Genomic DNA, 21,345 nt, shown 5'->3' on the forward strand with positions numbered 1-21,345 from the left:
AGCCGCGCAGTCCACTTGCCCCTTGACTCATTTTGCCAAGAAAGTTGCCATTCGTTAAGGGTGCGTTGACGTTCTTCACGGGCAACCACTTCTCTTAAGTTTTCGCCCTTACGGCGATAGATAGCTTTGCACTTCTTGGCAACGGGGATCACTCCCGCAATCACCATCACAGCCGGTTCGGAGACGGTGCGATAAGCAGACGCCACTCGCAAAGCTCCCCGCCTCTGCACTTGAGCGAGGCGTTTACGATGCACCTCCTTGTCAAGAGCATCAGCCCATACCTCCGCACCATAGAGAAGGACGGACTGCGTTGCTCCCATGAGGAGACGTCTCCTAGTTGACCGTCTCCCCGGCTTTCGGCAAGAACACGAAGTCGAACGTCGTCCCGAACCCAGATGGCAGCGGTGCCCGATAAGTCGAGATACCATGAGGACGGGTCCTTGTTTCGGTATTGCTTGCTAATCAGCACTAGATCAGCATTTACTTCCGCAGCGAACTGTGCTAGCAACTGGTGAGCGGTTGCACTCCGGTGCATGTTAATTTGCAAAATGCGGATCATTGCGTTCGCACCCTAGCCCTCTCCAATTCCGCCCTGAAGATCGGACACCGTCCCGAGCCCGCAGTGTGTGCGACGCTTTCGCCAGACGCGCCATGATCCCTGCAGAGAACACAACTCTCGCTTTCCTTGCAAATCTTCGCTTGGTGACCCGCTTGGCCGCATCTCCGGCATGTTGTCCTCCTGTCCGGACCCTTGCAAGCTGCTGACGTGTGTCCATAGTCCAGACACCTGTAGCACTTGGTGGGGACTATCCGCATTCGTACCCTGCATAGAACCCATCCGATTTTGATTCTCCCGCTGTTAAGGAGTTTCCTCGCATATTGCTCGGGAACTTCCACCACAGCGAGCTTTTGGCCTCGAGCATTTACAGAGGTAATACCTACCCGGGCATTGGTCACCTCTGGACATTCACGCTTTAGCGCCTCCTCTACTTCGGCCTTTTCTGTGAGGCAGTCAAGATCCCGTATTTCTAGAGAGCACATGGGTTCTAGGCTGGAAACAAGAGCCTTCTCCCCCAATAGCCCCTTGACCGCTTCGCAGAACGTGCTCTTGTTGGTCGTCTTTGGGCCCAGTTCGACGAGAACTCCACCACTCCTCGTTTTCCGTATCGAAGACACCTCTGCTCCGTTCTCCTCGGGTTTCATACTGTAGCGGATTTCACTAAGGACTTCCGCAAATGTCTTGCCTTCCGTCGGCTTAATGAGCAGAGCCGACGGTCTAGTCCTTCTTCGTTTCCTCGTTTTTTCCGCTACTGGCTTTGAGTTGCCAACCTCCTTGTTTTTGGACAGACATGTCTCTGGCGACGGAGTCCGTTGTTTCTTTTTATCCTTTTTCGCCTTCTTTTTTTGGGCCTTGGAGACTACTTCGATAAAGTCTCCTTCAGGCACGTCGTTCTCTTTCCGCTTTTTCCCCAGTTCACTTTGCAGAGGGCTATCTGCGGTCCGTTTGACGCAAGCAGCATTCTCAGCGGGGAGTGCGACTGTTTCTGCTCTACAATCGTCTTCCGCTGCTCTCCACGTACGTCTATAAAAGGAAATGCGGTCCAGTAGTTCCTCCAGTTCCATCAGCCCGTTTTTGACGCCTTTGCTGACGTTTCTCTGAAGGAACGTTGCCGACCGCATACGTTTCACCACTGCTGCGCACTTTCTGATGAGCCTTTCCTCTTCGGCTCTAGCGAGGACGGTCGAATGCACTTCCACTCGATTTGTGTCCAAATCCATCTGGTCAGGACTAGCGTTTCTCACTGAGCTTACTTCCAAAACAGGGGCACTGCAAGGTAATGGAGTTGCCATCTCCGCACGGTCAGTCGCGCCACTTGATGAGGCTTCCTCTTTATTTGGACGCCCCGATGTCTCATCGGGTATATCAGCCCTCGTTGCCTCTTGCACTGATCGCTGCGGTGAACGACGCATTTTTGTGCTTCGCCCAAACGCACCCAGCTCTTCCTCCTTGTCTGTTGTTTCGTCGTTTTTTTTTTTAAATTTTCTGAATATTCTCCATGAAAAAGGTACCAGCGCATCGTGTGCAAGGGAGCGGGTCGCAATAGTCAAGAACGGGTATACCCTCGGGGACACAGCCCCTACCTCGGTTCCCTGAGGCCTGACCTACGCTTAGCTGATCCCGGAATTCACGGACGGATCAGCGCTTGCTCGGGGCAACGCGGTCTACTAACACCGGTTCAATGCACACTTCCCGACCAGGGTCCCGAAGGGGCTGGCTCCTGATACACGTCGCAACTACCACCTTGGCAGAGCTACGCTCACATCACCCCGTCGACGCCGACAAAGAGTTGTCGACGGCTCCGGAGACTCCCAGTGTGTCCCGACGTGTACCGGTCATTCGCGGTTCGCTCTTCACCGAGAAGCTTTCTCGAGGCTACTACCTAGGACGCAGGTATGCTGCCAGCTAGGGGGCAAAACTACTTACTCGGGCACCTGGGGGACGTCACACCCCGTATCGTAAGCGACCCGTTTAAAAATCGCTAACGACCCCTGAGGGGGAGTACGGTTTTTATATCATACTTGGGACAGGCTTCGAGGGTCCGCTCAACTGCCTCGTAGAAGGTCTAGAGTCTCCTCTGTAGGGACGTGAACGTTTATGAGGCTTGTATTTCTAAACTTGCCTCACAGATGCAGAGTGCATAGCCTTTCGCTTATGGTGTAGTGGCTCTTCACCAGGAAACCGGTCCCTGTCCATCGCTTCTCTTGCAACGCTGTTACATCAGCTTTATACTGGGGCAGGGTATCGGCTAGCTGCTCAGTAGCATTCGGTCTGTTCAGTGAGCGTTCCATGAGAAAATGCGCAAATCGTTAATCCGTTGTCGTTGCCGGGTTTATCGTTTTGAAATCCTTCCTGTCCGAGGCTTCTTTCGTGGCTTCGTAACATCGGTTTTCCATGTAGGGTTGTCAGCTCTACCTAACCCCCAACCTGGAGGACCAGTTGGTGCATTTTGTCCCGTTTTTAAGCGCGGGAGACTCGTCTCCATTCTTCTCCGTCAGCAGTTTTTCATAAAGAAAGAACTCCCAGAGATCACCACGTGGAAGTGGAGATAGGGTTTGGTAGTAGAGTTGCTGGTGTTGGTTCAGCAGGCGTTTCCCAGGTTTAATGCTCCATCGTGGATACCAATCCACGTTTCGCCCTGGGATTTATACTACTTTTTACCCCCGACTTCAATGTATGGACCACTGAATAGGGGAATTCATTGATGTATTCAAGAGGGCGTTGTCTGTTAGAGGCTTTTGGGCAGTTAGATATCATATTGGCTAATTAATAATAATAATTGTTGGCGCAACAATTCATATTGGCTCAAGGCCTTGAAGTGTGTTAGAGCACTTCATTCAAGACCGTAGCGGTACACTACAGTAGTACACTGTACGAGGCAATGTGGTCAGCATTGCGCTCGCCCGAGATTATTACCCTGATTTGACTCAGGTACTCATTCACAGCTGAGTCGACTGGTGTCCGACGTCAAATCACGATACAAATTCCATTGTCAACACTGAGATTTGAACCGCGACCTTCCGTACGATAGCTTTGTGCTTTAACCACTCAGCTATCCGGCCACTATTGGCTAATTGGTTAATAATTATCGGAATGAGGGGTCTGGTCTAGTTGTGGATCTGACTTTTGTTGGTCCTCTAGTAATGGGAGACGTCGGGTATCGACAGTATGCCAAACAAAGTCATTAAGCTGGTCGTTAAGTCGAGGCCAGATATATTCGTTGAGTTGCTTGAAGGATGCTTGGCGGATGGGATCATTCCCGAGATGTGGAAAAGACAAAGGTTGGTGTTGTTGGGCAAACCTGGTAGGCCTCCTGACGAACCATCAAACTGGTCACTAGCTTAGTTTAAAATGCGATCCATGGAAGCGGTGGCACTAGTAAGTATTGTGCTGTGATTATCCTTCACGTGCAAAACGGGTTCAACTCGGCCAGTTAGAACCTTATCAGGCTGCGATTGGTGTACCCAGTTATGTAACTGCACTAGTCGACAACTATTTAACATATAGAAAGCTCTGATACGACACAGATAATGGACTTAAAGAATACATTGTTCCTGCGGGTGTTCCACAGGGTGTGACACGTCATGCATAATGATGTATTCAACGTCCCATAATAGTGGGTTACGTCGATGACATAGCGGTGATTGTTGTTGCAAAAGATCTGCCAGATGTGGATTTATATTCATCCGAAACAATCACTACTATAAAGAAGTGGCCGAAAGATGTAGGTCTTGCACTCGCGAAGGATAAAACAGAGGCGGTGCTTCTTACAAAGCGACGTAAGGAGCGGCACCAAAGGGTCCAATGTTAGCATGGGCCTGGCAAGGATGACGTCAAATATTGGGGGCCCGCGACGTACTAGTAGACTGCTTATAGCTAGAGTGGTGAACGTTATACTGCTCTATGCAGCGTTAAAGTGGACGAAGCGGCCTATGTAGTAGCTGGAATGATGCTGATCGACATGTTGACCGATGAGAGGGCACACATCTATAATGGACCCGATTCTTCCTCTGATCCAGGTGGCAACAATGGTGAGAGCGAGCGAAAAAGGGTCGATGGATCCACATGTGTGGACAGTGAGATAAACTATGATCTTACGCAGTTTATCACAGGACATTTCGGTTACCGTAAATGCCACTATAGTTTGAAATAATAAAAGAATTGTTTTATCTTATTTCAAATAATTAATCGCTGGAAACACCGCATAATTACACTCAGATGCCTCTATAGGTTTAAACTGGATAATTCACTCAATCGTCCCAGTTGCGAAGGTATTCCGGAGGACCCGGAGCCCATTGTCCTAGATTCGCAAATGAAAGGAAGAGTCTAGAGAAGACATTGGGAGAAACAGTAGGACTGGAAAATATAATTGAGAAAATGCTTGCGTGCGGGGGGGGAATGGGAGCGCGAATGCAGCGGTAGGGCGGATTCAGCGCAGGTTGAGAGAGGCAGAGGAGGCGAGAAAGGCGCGGTTGTGAATACAACCGATGGGTGGAGGCAGAGGCTAAAGCCACGTCCACCCAGCGACGAAACACTTTGTGGTCGTTCCACAAGGAAGACGACAGAAGTTAGGGGGTGGTTTTGGTGGGTAAAAATCTCACACGCTGGCACATGTGTACCAGTGTTTTACCTTCGGAAAAAAAGACAGATAAACAGACGAACAGTAAACCGATGTTAATAAGGTCTTGTTTTACACAAAACATCAAAAAAGCACTGCATCTGTTCAGATGGACTCTTTAATTCGCAGAATACGAATGCATACATTCAACTTCTCCCCACTGTATACTATCTTCAGTGAATTAACATATAGTACAAATACCAGATATTTTTCCCGCAATTTTTATCTAAACACTTGTACTATCTTTGGAAATTGGAAGATCTGTTTACACTAGGGCGGCAGAAACGTCGCAAGATAGATGCTTACTATCTAGGTCCATTATCTAATCTATCTGTGTCTTGTGTCTTCAATATACTTTAGTGGTACAAAGCTAGAATTAATACCGTCCGCACGAACTTCTAGTAATAATTTAGTGGTTTTGGGTGTTCCATTGCAGATGTGCAAAAGTATTTCACCCTTTGTTTTCGTGTTTTCTCTGAATCCACTAATGCTGAGAATGTAAAAGATTTTCCACGAGTCAAAGCTGTGAGAAAATTAACGGCCGATATTTTCCTTAGACGAGATGTCTCAATTGCGAAATATTTTGGTGTGTTTGGTACATTGGATGCATGCAGCGTTTTGGTGTGTTTGCGTTGTTTTTCTTGGAAAATCTTGTAGACCATCTGAGAGTTATTGCGGTGATCTATTGAAATTAGCTGAAGTTTCGTTGTCCTATTAATATTGATCAAGGTATTGAGGGATTGGCGTGAGCTTCAAACTTTTTCTTCGTTATCTTATGCCCTTGTCAAATATTCGTATATTTCGTCGATCGTCATTTTGATCTCGTGCTGGTATATTTCGCCTCAATTTTAAACGGATTTATCCGCAAAATCTCAAATGAAATAAATATAATAAAAGATGGATCCTCTCCTGATACGAGGATAGCGATTCTCGCTATTGATGGTTCCAGATCAGATTATATCATCTTCATTGTGAAATACTTTATATCCACATGTCTCTTGCTAAATTCCAGCAACAGAGCACAGTTTTTAATGGGCCAACACAGCCAGCATGATGCTGGGCTTCAATAAATCAACGTCAGTTGTGCATTCAATTGCTACTAATTGTGAGCATCTGATTTCATAACCAGACCCTAAGAATCTCTAGAGTCGTTTGGGATTCATGAATTCCAGTTGCATTCGATTTCGTCTGACTTTGGAGGCTCAGGACTGTGGAGAAGCTACCTTCCGCCTTGCTTGCAGGCCTTGCAGAAGATACACAAAAAGTGTGCATGTAGGTTTGAAGATAGTTTTGAATGGAGATGGATGGCGCATGTCGTTAGTATTTATAATTTAATAAATGCTGGCCTCGTCAATTGAGCGGTCAGTTTTGATTGACTCGGCTTATCGTTTTAGATTGTAATTATCCAGGTATTATTTCCTGTTTGTGGCAGTTATTTTCAGGGTATATAAAAGTAGAGGACTGTCTTATTTACGGAGTCAATTCTTCAGATAGCTTCTACTCAACAAGTCAAGTTGTTAATAGATTCTTGGCTTGAGGGTGCAAGTGACGGGCAAAAAATTAATCGGGGCGAACTAGGATATGAGGTACTATCGGTGCGGTTTATCGGTGCATCAAAAATGCCAGCTCTTCCACCGAGTTCTATCTCCATCTCCTGGAGATGCTTAAAAGAACTTTAATCGAAAGTTGCTTCAAGGTTCTCGGGATTTAACATGAGTATCCGCCGTGTAGATTTAACATTACCGTCTTGGCACAGGGATATCGGTTTACACTTATTACAATTTCAGGAGCCCCGTATTGTGGAGAGCGCCGCAAGCATGGAGTCCACAAGGACCTGCTCGCGATATGGGCGCAACCAAAACCTCCATGAAGTTTCCAAAAAGGAACCAACCTCAAATAATATCCGGGCTGAAGTACCACCTCCAGGTATCCTTCAGGAGTAAATATTCCTGGTTACCATTGTACCAGATAACCTACGTTGAGGCTTTGTTGCAAGAGCCAATTGAGATGATTTGCAGACTTGGATCCAACTCCCTTCCAAAAGGTTTAACCAGAATCAGTTCAACACAGAGAACCGCAACCAAGCCTTTCTGTCAGCAAAATACCGCAGGACAATTTTAACACAATACACATGAAATTGTTTGCAGCTCAACCCGACCACTACAGTCATTTTTCAATGCATAGGATTTCCGCAAACCGTCGTATGAATCCCCATATGTTGCTCAATATCGTGAAGTTCCATTTGTTTCAGAAAGATATCTAACATAAGATGCAGCATGTCAAATTATGTTTAGCATCTGTGGAAAGATCTGTATGTCTTGAAGTTAGAGCCTCATTATCCGATATTCCGTAAGTATTTCCTGAATCGCCTTCAACAACTGATGCTGAAAGAAGAGTAGGAAAGTACAGTTAAGTCCTTCGGGTTTTAACGTTGGTACCTGTCGTGAAGACTTTATCCTACGGTCTTCTTAAGACACGGATTGATTTTGGGACCACAATCAGAGCCCCACTGTGACAAGCAACAACGGTACCAGCCCATGCAAGTGCATGGCTTAGCATTCATACTGGTGGATGCAAGACCTACCTAAATCTCTACCGAACTCAGGAGTACGGCACCCGTGTTGAAACGCAACACCACGCCGAGGGCCGCAGGTCTCTTCTCGCTTGAGCATCACCAACAACCCCCATGAAGCTCCCACTAGGGGGCCAACCGCAAACAACGGCGCTGTACTCATATACGACAGGAATTCTCCCGAAGTATATGAGTCCAGGGGCTACTCCGGTTCCCATGGTGCCAGTGTACCCCTGGTAAGGTTTCGTGATGGCCCTTATTAAGCCTTGGAGCATTCGCCTACTGCATCACGGCCGGCAAGCCAATGAGACACAGCGTTTTCCGGTGCCACCACGTGGAGGTTCTCCTCGGCCACTTGGATTTGATTCAGCCGACAGGGTTGCCGCCCCGCCTTCCTCCCCGCCACCTCGGAGCACCAGTAGGAAAGTACATGAAAAGTTAAGAAAATCGCTTCATAGTTTTACTTACTTACGGATTGAACTTCGTCTTGGGGGATGCGCCAAGTCTTCTTCCTCGCCCTTCAAATGGGCTTTGTCAGCTTTCTCTCTTTTCACTTTTAACATTTTGTGTTGCACGCCATGTTTCATAACCCGAACTCCTTCACCAAACATTGCAAAAAGTTTTCGCACGAGATTGTGCTTCACTTCATGAGGGATTCCAATAGCTGACAGTAATAAGCTGTGAAATCAAATAAAATATCAGTTCAGTATGGCTGGATATCGTTCAAATATACTGAATCTTACCAATATTATTTGAGTGTTGGAACGCCATCCTGATTGCAGATTAAACTGACTGGCATGTCTGGCACTCTTGTTCATCTGAACTTTGATGCATTGCAATGATGAGCGTTCGCTGAGACAGGTTCTTTCTTAAAATTCGGTATACTTCATCATCAACAGTGCAACAACCAGCATCAGATCTTGGCTTGCCTTAATAAAGAACTTCAGCCTCGTCTTCATTTTCTACCGTAGACATTGCCCCTATGAACTTTTCGGGCTGAATCGTCCTCATCCATACAGATTAAGTAACCCGCCCACCGCAACCTATTGAGCCAGATTTTATCCATAACCTGACGGTCTTAGTATCGCTCGCAGATTTCGTCGTTATGTAGGCTATGGAATCGTTCATCCTCATGTAGGGGGCCAAAAATTTCTCGAACGCGGCTAAGAGTTCGATATTTCTCTTGCTAAAAACCCAAGTCTCCGAGGAATACATGAGGACTGGCAAGATCATAGTCTTGTACAGTAAGATTTGGCTGGAGGCAGTTTTGCGTCGTTCTTCGCATGATGTCGATATAGTTAGCATAGGCCAGTAGTTGGGTGGACTTAAAGAGGATCGTACCTCTTGCATTTACCTCAGCATCATGGATCACTTTTTCAATGACCAGGTTAAAGAGAGCGCATGATAGGGCATCCCTTTGCCTTCAGGTTCAGTCTTGTTAGTCTTTTTTATTTCGTCGGGATACCAAATTCTCTTATGGCCGTATACAATTTTACCCTGGCTATGATATCATAGGCGTCCTCAGGGATCGTCAACAATCCTTAACGAGTCACTTACGATACGGGGAGTGGCGTCCCCGAGGTGCCCGACAAAGTAATTTTGACCCCCTAGCTGGTATAATACCTAGGTAGTAGAAAAACGTCGGCAAGGGGGTGAAAAACGGGCTAATGGAACTGGAGGAGCTGGTGGACAGGTTTTCGTATTATAGGCGGATATGGAAAGTAAGAGAAAATCTACAGGAAGCAGAAACAACCGCGCTTCCCGAAGAGAACACTACGAATACTAAACAGATCGCTGACAGCCCATTGCAGAGCGAACTTGGGAAAAAACGAAAGGAGGAAGGGACATCTGAAGAAGATTTCATTCAGGTACTCTCCAGGGTTCAAAAGAAGAAGGCGAAAAGGAACAAGAGACAACAACGCATCTCGCCATCAGAAAACCCTCTGCCTAAAATGGAGGCGACCACGAATGACGGAGCACCAAAAGAAAAGGTGGGAAGACGAACGAGGACTAGACCGCCAGCTCTACTTATTAAGCCGACCGAAGGCAAGACATTAGAGGAAGTCCGCAGTGAAATTTGTTACAAGATTAAATCCAAAGATAACGGAGCAGAAGTGCCCTTCATTCGTAAAACGAAGGGTGGTGGGGTCCTAGTCGAACTAGGCCCGAAGACAATAAATAAAGTTACGCTCTGTGAAGCAGTCAAGAGCTTCTGGGAGAAAAAGCTTTGGTTTCCAGCCTGGAACCCACGTGTTCTTTGGAAATCCGAGACCTTGACTGTTTCACAGAAAAAAAAGGTAGAAGAGGCCATCAAACGCGAATGTCTGGAGGTAACCAATGTCTCAATTGGTTTCACCTCTGCGAACTTCCGAGGCCAAAAAGTTTCATGGCACCCTGACATATCAGGTACCGCTGCCATCTGGGTTCTGGACGGTATCCTCCTTAGGCTTCTCACCCAAGGCCGAGGGGACGGCTTTGTCTGAATTCGGTGTTTAGGGATAATGTTTTTAGTGTATATTTTAAGATGAATGAGACGATTCCGGACTTTCGACGCAGGCTTGATGCTTTGGAGGACGCTATCTTAGGCACAGATGGGCAGATTCTGGTCGGGGGTGACTTCAATGCTAGAACATTTGAATGGGACATGCCTCATACAGACTCCAGAGGGAAAAGAATTCTGGAAATGGCGGCGAGAGCAGAACTGGTAGTTCTAAACACCGGATCCACCTCAACGTTCCGGCGCGTACGATGCGAGGGAAGCATTTCAGACGTAACCTTCGCGTCGGAACCACTGGTGTCGCTGGTGGACGGGTAGCGAGTTCTGGAAGACTTCCCGGCAAGCGACCACTAATACATTGCCTTCGTAGTGCGCCACTCCGGCGATCTTTCTGTGGATGGAGCGTCACGAAAGTGAACACCGTGAGGTTTGCCGAAACTCATGGAACAGGTTGGGCTGCGCTGGAGGGTACTCCTGGGGTGGTGGCGGCGCAGCTGACACTGTCGTGAATTAAGTTATGAATCTGATAACGACAGCCTGCGGAGCCTTCATGCCCAGGAGGGCACCGAAACGTGGCAAACCTTCTATATATTGGTGGACAGTGAAAATCGCAGAGCTCCAGAAGAAGTGTCACAGGCTTCGCCGCTTAACACAACGTCTAAGCGACCGGGAGGAGGCATGTACCATAATGACGGAGTACAAATCAGTCAAAAGGAGACTCCGCAACTCAATAAGCAAGGGCAAACCTCGCTGCTGGCAAGATCTGGTCGACGAGGTGAATGACGACCCTTGGAGACTCGGTTACAAACTGATAACCCGAAAAATCGGGGCTCTGCGGAAACCCTGTTCATTTAAGGCCGAGCAGATGGACCGCATTGTAAGGGCACTATTCCCTGCGCACCCCGTATGGGATGAGGATGTCGGGGCAGAGAGCGCAGAAGACTGTCCATTTTTGTCTATAAAAGAGTTGGAACAGGCAGTCCCCTCTACGAAAAGCAAGAAGGCGCCAGGGTCCGATGATATTCCAGCAGAGGCGTACAAACTGGTATTCCAATACCGGCCAGACCTACTGCTCAGCGCATTCAGCGCTTGCCTGAAAGAGGGCACTTTCCTGCTCATTGGAAGGTGGCGAGGCTTGCGCTGATCCACAAAGGGAAAGGCGACCCCGAGTTGCCGTCTTCATACCGCCTTCTATGTATGCTTGCCACTGCTGGAAAAGTGCTGCAGTTCATCAGAAGTAGACTCGCTGAAGCGATACGCGCTGCCGGAGATTTATCTCCTCGGCAGTTTGGTTTTGAGCACGAAGATCTACAGTTGGTGCTGTCATGCAAGTCGCGGATGCCGTTCGACGAGCGGAGGCACATAGCCGCCGAACTCGACAGGTGGTGCTCTTCGTAACGCTTGATGTCAGAAACGCCTTTAATTCCGTAATATGGAAAGACATTCTAGGCATACTAGACAATACTTTCCACGTGCCGAAGTATCTCTTACGGATATTGAGGGACTATGTGAGGAACCGCTCCCTGCTCTATGAAGCATTAGAGGGTCAAAGGAGGATGGAGGTCACGTCGGGGGTAGCACAGGGATCCATCCTAGGGCCGGACCTCTGGAACGCTACCTATGATAGTCTATTTAAACTCGACATGCCAGAAGAGTCGCGCCTGGTTGGCTATGCAGATGATGTTGCTGCTCTTGTTGCTGGACGCACTGTCGAACAGGCGCAAAACAGACTTGGCATATTCGATGCGACGGGTAAGCGGATGGATGAGTACTCATGGTTGCAACCTTGCACTGGAAGTAGTCATCATGACTAAAAAGAGAATTTCGACCCTTCGTCCCATATCGTTCGGTGAGTAGATAATCGAGTCAAAACCAGCTGTAAAGTACCACGGGTTGACTCTTAACTCTAAGACGAGTTTTTTTGAGCAAAGCAAAGCGGCAGCGAACAAGACTGCAGCTGGAGTTTCGGGGTTAAGTAGGGGAATGACAAACAATGGGGGTCCTATGTCTAATAGGCCACGTCTTCTGACTAGTTTAACGCAGTCGATTCTGCTCTACGCTGCAGAAGTATGGGCTGACGCTCTTGGCAAGGAGGTATAACATAAACGTCTCGCGCAAGTATAGAGACGGGGAGTTTTGCTGGTGGCGTCTGCGTACCGCACTGTCTCTGAACCGACCATGATCGTGATCGCGGGAGTGATCTACGTTGCCCTTCTTGCTAAGGAGCGCCAAGCCATATACAAGCGCAAGTCAGATGAGCCAAGGGAGGTGGTTGCTTGTGAAGAACAGCAACGCACTCCAGACGAGTGGCAGCTCTCTTGGCAAAATGAAACTAGAGGCAGATGGACTGCACGGCTCATCGGCAAGTTACGTGCGTGGCTGAATCGGAAGCATGGTGAGACTGACTATTTCCTTACCCAATTTTTAAGTGGGTATGGAGGTTTTCAGTCTTACTTGCACAACATTGGAAAGGCGCGATCTCCGGGTTGTGTGTTTTGCAATGGAGTTGTGGACGACTCCCACCACACTCTGTTTTCTTTTGGAAGATGGGTTGGGGTTCGTCAGCAGCTCTATTGAAACACAGGGGATCTCTCTCCAGACAACATTGTCGAAGAGATGCTGAGGAGTGCTGATAGATGGAGCCGTGTTGCCCATTACGTTCGGGTCCTCCTCGTTGCGTAGAAGATAGGGGGTTCCTTGAACTGATAGTTCCCCTCCTCCGCCCCCCCCCCCCCCCGTTAGTGAAAGGAGTTCCCTGATTTGAAGGCTCCGCAAGGCGGGAGAGTTCGGGGACTAGCCCGAAGTAATGTGACAAACGGTTCCAGGCTAGCTCTAACTTCCACGTCTGGTGCGGTTGCTTCCTGTAATTTTTGAGTTCAGAAAGGTGTTGCTTCTCCCAGGCTTCCTTTTTCCATCTGCGAAGTTGTTTTTCCGTTCGACGGAGTTCGTGATAAGCCTCCGGGCGTGCCCGCGTCGTTTGAGGATGCATCATTACTCGGTATGCAGCATTCTTCCGTTCCATTGCTATCTTACATTCATTGTGGAACCAACCTTCTCGACTTCTTTTGCGGGTGGGGCCAAATATGTTTGTGCCCGTATTTATGATAACGTTCTTCAGGTGATTGTGAAGATCATTTGTTGGTGCTTCATCTGCAAGATTTCTATTGACTGCGGCTATTGCGGCATCCATTTCCCCTTTATAGGTGTTACGGAGGGCTGTGTTGTGGATGGCTTCAGTGTTGACTCCCACCTGATTTTCAGAGGGGGGTCTGGGCGGTGCTGTTATTCGAGCCCGGAGCACATGCCAACGAGATAGTGATCCGAGTCTATATTGGCCCTCCTATATGTTCTTACATTCTTCAAGACTGAGAGGTGGCGCCGTTCGATCACCAGGTGGTCAATTCGGTTGAAATTGGTCTCGTCTGATGAGGTCCACGTTTGTTTGTGGACCGCTTTCCGCGCAAGCCAGGTACTTACAACAACGATTTCGCGTGACACTGCTAATTTAATAATCTGGAGTCCGTTATCATTTGCATTTCGATGTAAGCAATGGGAGCCGACGTATTGCCTGAATACGGGCTTCGTTCCTGCTTGGGTGATTTTGAAATCATACCTGGGACATTCTTCGAGGGTTCGGTCTACTGCCTCGTAGAAGGTATCCTTCCCCGATTCTGTAGTCTCGCATTCCGAGGCTTCTTTTCTGGCTTTATAACAAGTTGTTTTCCATGTAGGCTTGTCAGCCCTACCCAACCCCCAACGTGGAGGACCAGGTGATACAATTTGTCCCGTTTTTAGACGCTGGAGACTTGCCTTCAGCGATCACCAGGAGCTGGAGATAGGGTTTGGTAGTAAAGTTGTTGATGTTGGTTCAGCAGACGTTTCCCAGGTTTTATGATCCATCGTGGGTACCAACCCATGTTTCGTCCTGGGACCTATATTACCTATATTCCCCGCCCCCCCCCCCCACCCAGGCATGCATTGCCTGTGTTTAAATTAGTATTTTGAAACAGACAACAAAGTGAAGATTTAATTTTTACACTTTTATATTTTTATAATAAAATATACAATGAAAATTTTATACACATGGCCATAATGACATAAATGATGAATAAGGTAATAATTACATAAAATATTTAGATATGTCGTAATGAACGAAGAAAATCGGGATCAAAATCAGAAACGTGTTGATCTACAAATGAAGGCAAGAAGGTTCTTAAGAATATTGCATTTACAATACCTCTTTTAGGTAGATGTGCCTATTTTCTCTCCGTCGCAAATATACCTCATATATTTCATCACACTACTTAAAAAAGGTATTATGTGTTCGTTTTTTTTTGCAAAAAAATGGTAACTTTCAATTGTATGTAGCGCGCGCTTGGTAATACTGGTCTTATCATATCTTAGGAGCCTCCGTATCGTATGTTTGTGGGAATGATTGCTAAATTAAAGTAATAAAGATAATAAATGCAAGAGAATCCAAGTGGAATGCTATATGCATCGCGCAGTGTTTAGTTTTGAACACTTCAGTGCTCGACGCAAGTTTGTGAATATTCCACTTGAAGTTACGATGAGGAAGTAGACAAGGATTTCAACGACCCGGTCAGTACCAGATGAGACTTAAAAATGATTGCGTTATAACACGTTAATCTTTTACGACCTTCGAGGTGGTAAATATTCCCGTGTTGGTGCCTGTGGGGTAACTGAGGGGAATTGCGAGTTGTCTTGGATCGGGAAACCAGGTCGAGCGGTTGTTGGGAATCCACTGGTTGCTGGACCGCCTGGTCCTTGAGATCCTGGAAATCCAGGGGCAGTAGTGGATCCAGCAAAACCGGGAGTTTGTCCAGCGCCAGTTGCTCCTGGGTAAACTGTTGATGGTCCTTGTGGTCCGGTTGCTCCTGGATATGATGTGGATGGGCCTTGAGGTCCAGTTGCTCCTGTATATGCTGGGCCACTTGGTCCTTGTGGTCCTGTTGCGCCGGGGTAGCTGGAGGATGGTCCTTGTGGTCCGGTAGTTCCTGGGAACGATGAGCTAGGTCCAGATGGGCGTCCAGTAGATGGAAATCCTCCTACACCTGCAGTGCCTGGGCGCTGGCCGGCCCCTGGGAAAGCAGTTGTTTGTCCTTGTGTACCTGGTGCGGATGGGATACCAATTTGTCCTTGGGCACCAGCGAAGCCTCCAGCCTGTTGTCCTGTTTGTGAGTAATCATAGATGTAAGCGTTGTTTCCGTACAAAGATGGAGCGCTTTGGCAGTCGAATTGATTCCACCATACGCAGACAAGATGTTCCTGACTGAAGATTGTACCGTTGGGGCAAAGGAAATCGTAGGTCCTGTTCAAGGCGCAGATGTGGAAAACTTGGCATTGAGCTTCAACATCAGCATAGTATCCTGGCCATTGTTGGGCGTTGCAATCAAATGATGTTTGTGGGATTTCTGAGTAGATTGGATAGTCCTGTCCTGGTTCGCCGGGAATAGCTGAGTAATCACCATCGTATGATCCATCATCTTGCGATCCACCAAATTGTCCACCAGCTCCACCTGCTCCTGGGAATCCAGTAGTTCCTGGGCGAGCACCTGGGAATCCAACACCAGCTGGTCCGGTTGGAGTTGACAATCCTGTTCCTGGAAATCCTGGTCTTGCTGGTCCAGTGACACCCGCTCCAGTTGGGAATCCTGGTTGGCCAGTCGATCCAGTAGGCCCGGTAGGTCCAGTTGGGCCAGCTCCTTGTCGTCCTCCAAATCCTGGGCGTCCACCGGGGGAGGTTCCAAAACCTGGTGCACCGCCAGCTGGTGTTGATCCAAATCCAGGGGCAGATGGGGTTACACCACCATCAACCTGACCAGGGAATCCGCCAGTGCCGGTTGATGGTCCAATGGGGAATTGAGCACCGCCAGTAGGACGACCTGCACTTGGGTAGCCTGTTGAACTGTATGCTGGGGTGGTTGCGCCCGCACCTGTTGGGAATGCCGATGATGGAGATGGGAAAGCGGGTGATGTTCCAAATCCACCTTGTGAGCCTGGACGGAGTGGTGATACGGTGCTCGGGCCTTCGGGGCGTTGGTAATTGTAGCCGTTTTGAGCCTATGGAAGATAGTGTTTGTGTTTCGATGATTATATCATAATTAAGATGAACTAAATCGTAAATTGCAATTATAATGACATTAGAAACGAGCTGAACTTACCACGCAGACATGGCTTGCGACAAAAAGCGCTGTAATTATGTTAGAGAAGAGAAAAAAACAAAAACTTTAATCACAATTTTGAGTAATTCACTTAAGACTAAGACAAAAATTTTCCTAAGAAGGTGAAATATAATTATGGGAACATAATTTTTTTCCATCTAAACCTTGCATCTGAGAAGTAGCACTATCAGATCGTGGGTGAATTGGTTAACTTCAAGAACTAGAGTTCTGTTGCAAATTTGCCTGTGAGCTGACATGGCGTGAGAATCTCAACTAATTGGATTATTAGTTGTGTATCTGTCATTTGATATCTAGTATCTTTATCTTGTAGAGTTCCATCACGCGGTTTTGTTCAAAGTTTTATATGCAACTAACAACGAAGGAGATAATCCAGGCTGTCCGACATGATGGCAATGGTTATGATGGTGAGGAAACATTTTGAAAATTTTAATTACTTGCTGGAATCTCATCGCGAATATTGAATGAATTGAATGTCTTTAAAGATGTCGGTGGTGATCTTGAACCTATTCAACAGTGATTGCTGAAGTGGTGGACTATCATTATTTAAGGTTTGAATGTATTAATGATGATTATACGAATTACGAGGTGTTTGGTGGATATGTGAAGTGTGAGCTTGGAGTTGTTTTAACACGAGTTTCCTTTTAAAATTTAATAAATCTGTACACACTTGGGATAGTCAATGAATGGTTTGCGTTTTAAATATCTTTTGGTGTGGCGATTGTTGTAATTGTGTTTCTTAAACACCAATCAGTTGGGTAACTTGGGAGTATGATTAGGAGCGATGTTGACCCTAATTTTGGGATGGTTGGAGAAAATTAATAATTATTAACTATTTTTGAGGAGATTATTGAGTAATGTTGGGCTTGGAGCTTTAAGGTAAATTTCTAATGTTTTAATGTCTTGCCTTGATTGTTAATGTTTTGATTTATTGAATAGGAAGAGTTTAAATTTCTTTCAGAATTCAATGCATTAAATCATTCCTTTTGAATTGCAAACCAGGCATTTATTCTTTAATGAATTTTGCGAGGTATATAGATATATATATTTTGGAAAGTAACTCTTTCTAATAAGGACAAGGGAAAATCACAAGTGGCTTTAGTGAAAGTGAGGGCATTTTTTGCTTACCAAATCCACTTAAAGCGAACTTAATTGGGGACAGAAATGATTTTTGTCTCAGATACTTACTTTTGGAAATCTATTGAATTGCGTTGGCTTCACATATATTTTTAGGCTCTTAAAATTGAAATGCGCCCACGGAAATGAATTTCCATCTTATAAATAACGTTTCAATTGCTCCATCTACACATAACGCAACTTTCCATACAAATTCACAAATGGGGATTCCCCGACCAGCAAAAAACCATAACAATAGACTCAGTAGATGCACTTAAGTACATATTCTACTTCTTTTCTGATCTATCTATTGACTCGGCTACTATTCAGAGAGATTCATTTCTATTTCAGTGGGCCAAGATCGTGATCGTATCTCGTTGATGTAATTTATTATCGATAATGAAAACCGAATACATGACTCGGATTTATCGAACGAAATGAAGAAATGATATATGCAGGCGTGCAGTCTTATGCACATAAGGCTTGGCATGAATCTGAAGATATAAAGATATTTTTGAAGAGAAGAAATCAGCAGAGATGCTTTATGGATCTATGCAACATATCGCTATTGGCAACATCGGATGTCCGTCTGATGATGAAGAGCATCATTATGATAATACCGTCTATGGAAGACAGTTATGGTTGGATGTACGTATTACATAAAGGAGAACTCACTGGTGCTGACTGAAGCATAATTCAATGATGTTCTTCTGAGTAATGAATCTTGCAGTAATTAGTATTGTCTCGGAGCAAATAGCAAGATTGAAAGATAATTGGAAATTATGATTTCTCAAGTCTTGAAGTACTATCGAGCGAAACAGCACAACCACATGAAAGGTTGAAAATAACTAATCAATCTATAACTCCCTCACTATTGACCCCATTGGTATCCAATTGCAAGTGCATTGTTCCTTTCCGAATTTTAATTGGCACAATTCACAACACTGTAGTGGGTTATTGAATGTTTTCTTTCAAAACTTACCGATAAATATCGAAAATTTATTCATTGTCTTCTGATTTGATCCTGAATTTAAGAAGATGGTATCTGGAATTTCAATTATAATTTTTTTTAGAGAATTATCAAATAATCACAGTCAATTTATATAAAAGATATTAAAATCACTGAACACTTTTGATTTATATAACTGTTTTTTTTTTCAATTTAAAATGTAGTTTAACTGTGGCAACTTTTTTTAATTCAATCTTTTTAATAGATTTGATTTTACGAATTTATATAAAAATATCCACATAAATCCTTTGGTGTCCGATATATCCAAACTGTTTCCGTAAATATTCTACTGTATATCCTTACCTCGTCAATTGGACGAGTCAGACTAATTCGGGGTGTTTGGTGGAGAGAAGATCTCTGTAGATCAAATGAAGTCACGTAAAGGACTGATGCCGAACAAACATTTCGGGATGATATTTATATGAAAAATTTTTCGTTAATCTGTATTTCTACATTCCCCAGGCGCACAGTACACTCGATTTTTCCCTATAATGCAAAACATCGAAAACCAAAACATTGGCGCTAGTATAGGTACTCACAGTGGAAAAGAAGCGAATACCGAAAAAAAAACGCTAAAAGAAAAAATAATAAACGCAAAAATGATCAACTACATGCATTACCACGTATTTGAGAGGGCATATCTTCAAGAGGAGTAAGTACTTGAAACCCACTCTCTTGTTTTGTATAGTAATGGAGCAGTAACAGCGACCGTAGTTAAGTTTCAGACACCATAGATACGTAGATACATCACAAGCTATTGTATCTGAAGATACAGATATTACTATCTCTTAAACTACACTCAGTTTTCGGGGGGATAATAGGAGTAGTAGATATTTCGAATGCATCTTGTACTACTATAGTTATCAATATTTTCTTCTTCAAGTTTTTAACACCAACATGGTTGCATTTCTTAATAAAATTTTCGATTAGAGTTAGTTTTTCGATATTTTTTTCAGGTTATTGTCGCTATTTGATGCTTCTTCAAGAAGCTACCAATGATATGTTTGGTAGCGGAATAGATGCAATTCGTTACATACACTCAAGCTTGAAATGATGGTGTCTGAATTGGAATTTTTAAAATTTGTTACGGACAATGCAAAAATCGCTTTAATTTTCTGTGCAGTTTGATTCCATTGTGAACTATTGTGCTAAGTTGTATCATTATCTGTAAATTAATTTCATATTTCAAAGAAATTTAATGGTATTTTAATGAATATTTGAATATGAATTGCTGAGAATCGGTGAACTATTGAACAGTCAATTGATTTGCACGCTTAAATGTTAGTTTGATTACGGCTTGATGCAATAAAATTCCCATATTAATTTGCCTTTGGCTACACCCAATTGCAGACATGGTGATGCAATTCTGTTCGCATTTTGTTGTAATATCATATTTTCTCGATTTACCCAGTCATAAAGTATAACAAAGTGTATGGGCTGTTGCATTTGATTTGTAGCACCTATCCACCCTAGAACTCCCCTGGAATGACGATCATTTTCCTCCGATTCAGACACCACCTGAACTTATGGTTGCCTGTAGTACCACATTACTACACTAAACATGAATATACAAAGAAAGGAATTGTCCTCTCTAAGTGGTTAGAAGTCATAGATTTCGAATCAACCCGTGACTTTCAGCAAGTGTGTCCCACCCGGGGGGTAAATTTTGCAAAATGTCTGTTCCTTCGGCGGTCAAAGGGTAGTATAGGTCCTAGGGCGAAACGTGGATTGGTACCCACGATGGAGCATAAAACATGGGAAACGCCTGCTGAACCAATACCAACAGCTCTACTACCAAACCCTATCCCCACCTCCACGTGGTCATCGCTGGGAATTCTTTCTTCATGAAAAACTGCAGACTGCAAGTGGGGGGTTGCGTTGGGCTGACAACCCTACATGGAAAACCGATGTTACGAAGCCACGGAACGAACCTCGGACAGGATGGATTTTACAACGACGAACCCGGCAACGATAATGGACTAACGATTTGCGCATATTATCATGGAACGTGCGCTCCCTGTACAAGGATGGAGCTGCCAAGCAGTTAGCAGATACCTTGTCCAAATATAAGGTTGCAAGAGATGCGATGGACAGGGACCGGTTTCCTGGCGAAGAGACACTACACCATATATTATAGCGGTTTTGAAAATATAAACGAAAGGCTATGCACTCTGCTCTTTCGAGGCAAATTTAGAAATATAAGCCTCATTAACGTTCACGCCCCTGCAGAGGAGACTCCAGAGTTGGAGAAGGATACCTTCCACGAGGCAGTCGACCGGACTTTCGAAGTCTGTCCGAAGTATGATATCAAAATCATACTTGGAATTTTTAAAGTCAAGTAGGGACGGAGCCCTCTCAGCCTTGATGAATGTCAGAACATATAGGGGGGCCAATATAGACTCGGACCACTATCTCGTTGGCATGGTGCTCCGAGCTCGAATTACGACATCACTTACAATCCCCTCTGACAATTAGGTGAGAGTTAATACTGAAGCCATCCAGAACACAGCCCACCGCGACACCTATAAGAGGAAAAAGGATGCCGCAATAACCGCAGTCAACAGAGATCCTGGAGATGAAGCATCAACAAATGATCTTCACAACCACCTGAAGAATGTTATTATTGATACGACCACCAAGATACTTGGCCCCAGCCGCCAAAAAAGTCCGAACTGGTTTGACAATGAATGTATTAGGTTGTTGCAAATGAAATGTCGGATTTTTCAATGAAGTGAAGTTAGTTATGATTTTAATGTTTAAAACTGCCGCAAGGT

At 45.3% G+C, this 21,345-nt stretch overlaps 2 protein-coding genes across 2 annotated transcripts in view; both read right to left on the reverse strand.

Moving 5' to 3' along the window:
- Positions 1-8,520, reverse strand: part of LOC119660062 — a 31,217-nt gene extending 22,697 nt beyond the window's left edge. Inside the window, exons 1-2 of the mRNA XM_038068441.1 lie at positions 8,493-8,520; positions 8,222-8,413 (exon numbers count right to left, since the gene is read on the reverse strand). Coding sequence (XP_037924369.1) covers positions 8,222-8,413; positions 8,493-8,520 — 220 coding nt within the window. The remainder of the gene's footprint in view (positions 1-8,221; positions 8,414-8,492) is intronic.
- Positions 8,521-14,265: 5,745 nt separating this feature from the next.
- LOC119660332 (collagen alpha-1(I) chain) lies at positions 14,266-18,998 on the reverse strand. Its single transcript, XM_038068815.1, has 4 exons — positions 18,875-18,998; positions 18,545-18,607; positions 16,429-16,457; positions 14,266-16,327 (listed from the first exon to the last, which is right to left on the reverse strand). Exons 2-4 carry the CDS (start codon positions 18,567-18,569, stop codon positions 14,897-14,899), a joined length of 1,485 nt encoding a protein of 494 aa, XP_037924743.1. The 5' UTR covers positions 18,570-18,607; positions 18,875-18,998; the 3' UTR covers positions 14,266-14,896.
- Between the last annotated feature and the right edge of the window lie 2,347 nt (positions 18,999-21,345).

Source organism: Hermetia illucens, chromosome 6, assembly GCF_905115235.1.
Source record: "Hermetia illucens chromosome 6, iHerIll2.2.curated.20191125, whole genome shotgun sequence".
NCBI lineage: Eukaryota > Metazoa > Arthropoda > Insecta > Diptera > Stratiomyidae > Hermetia > Hermetia illucens.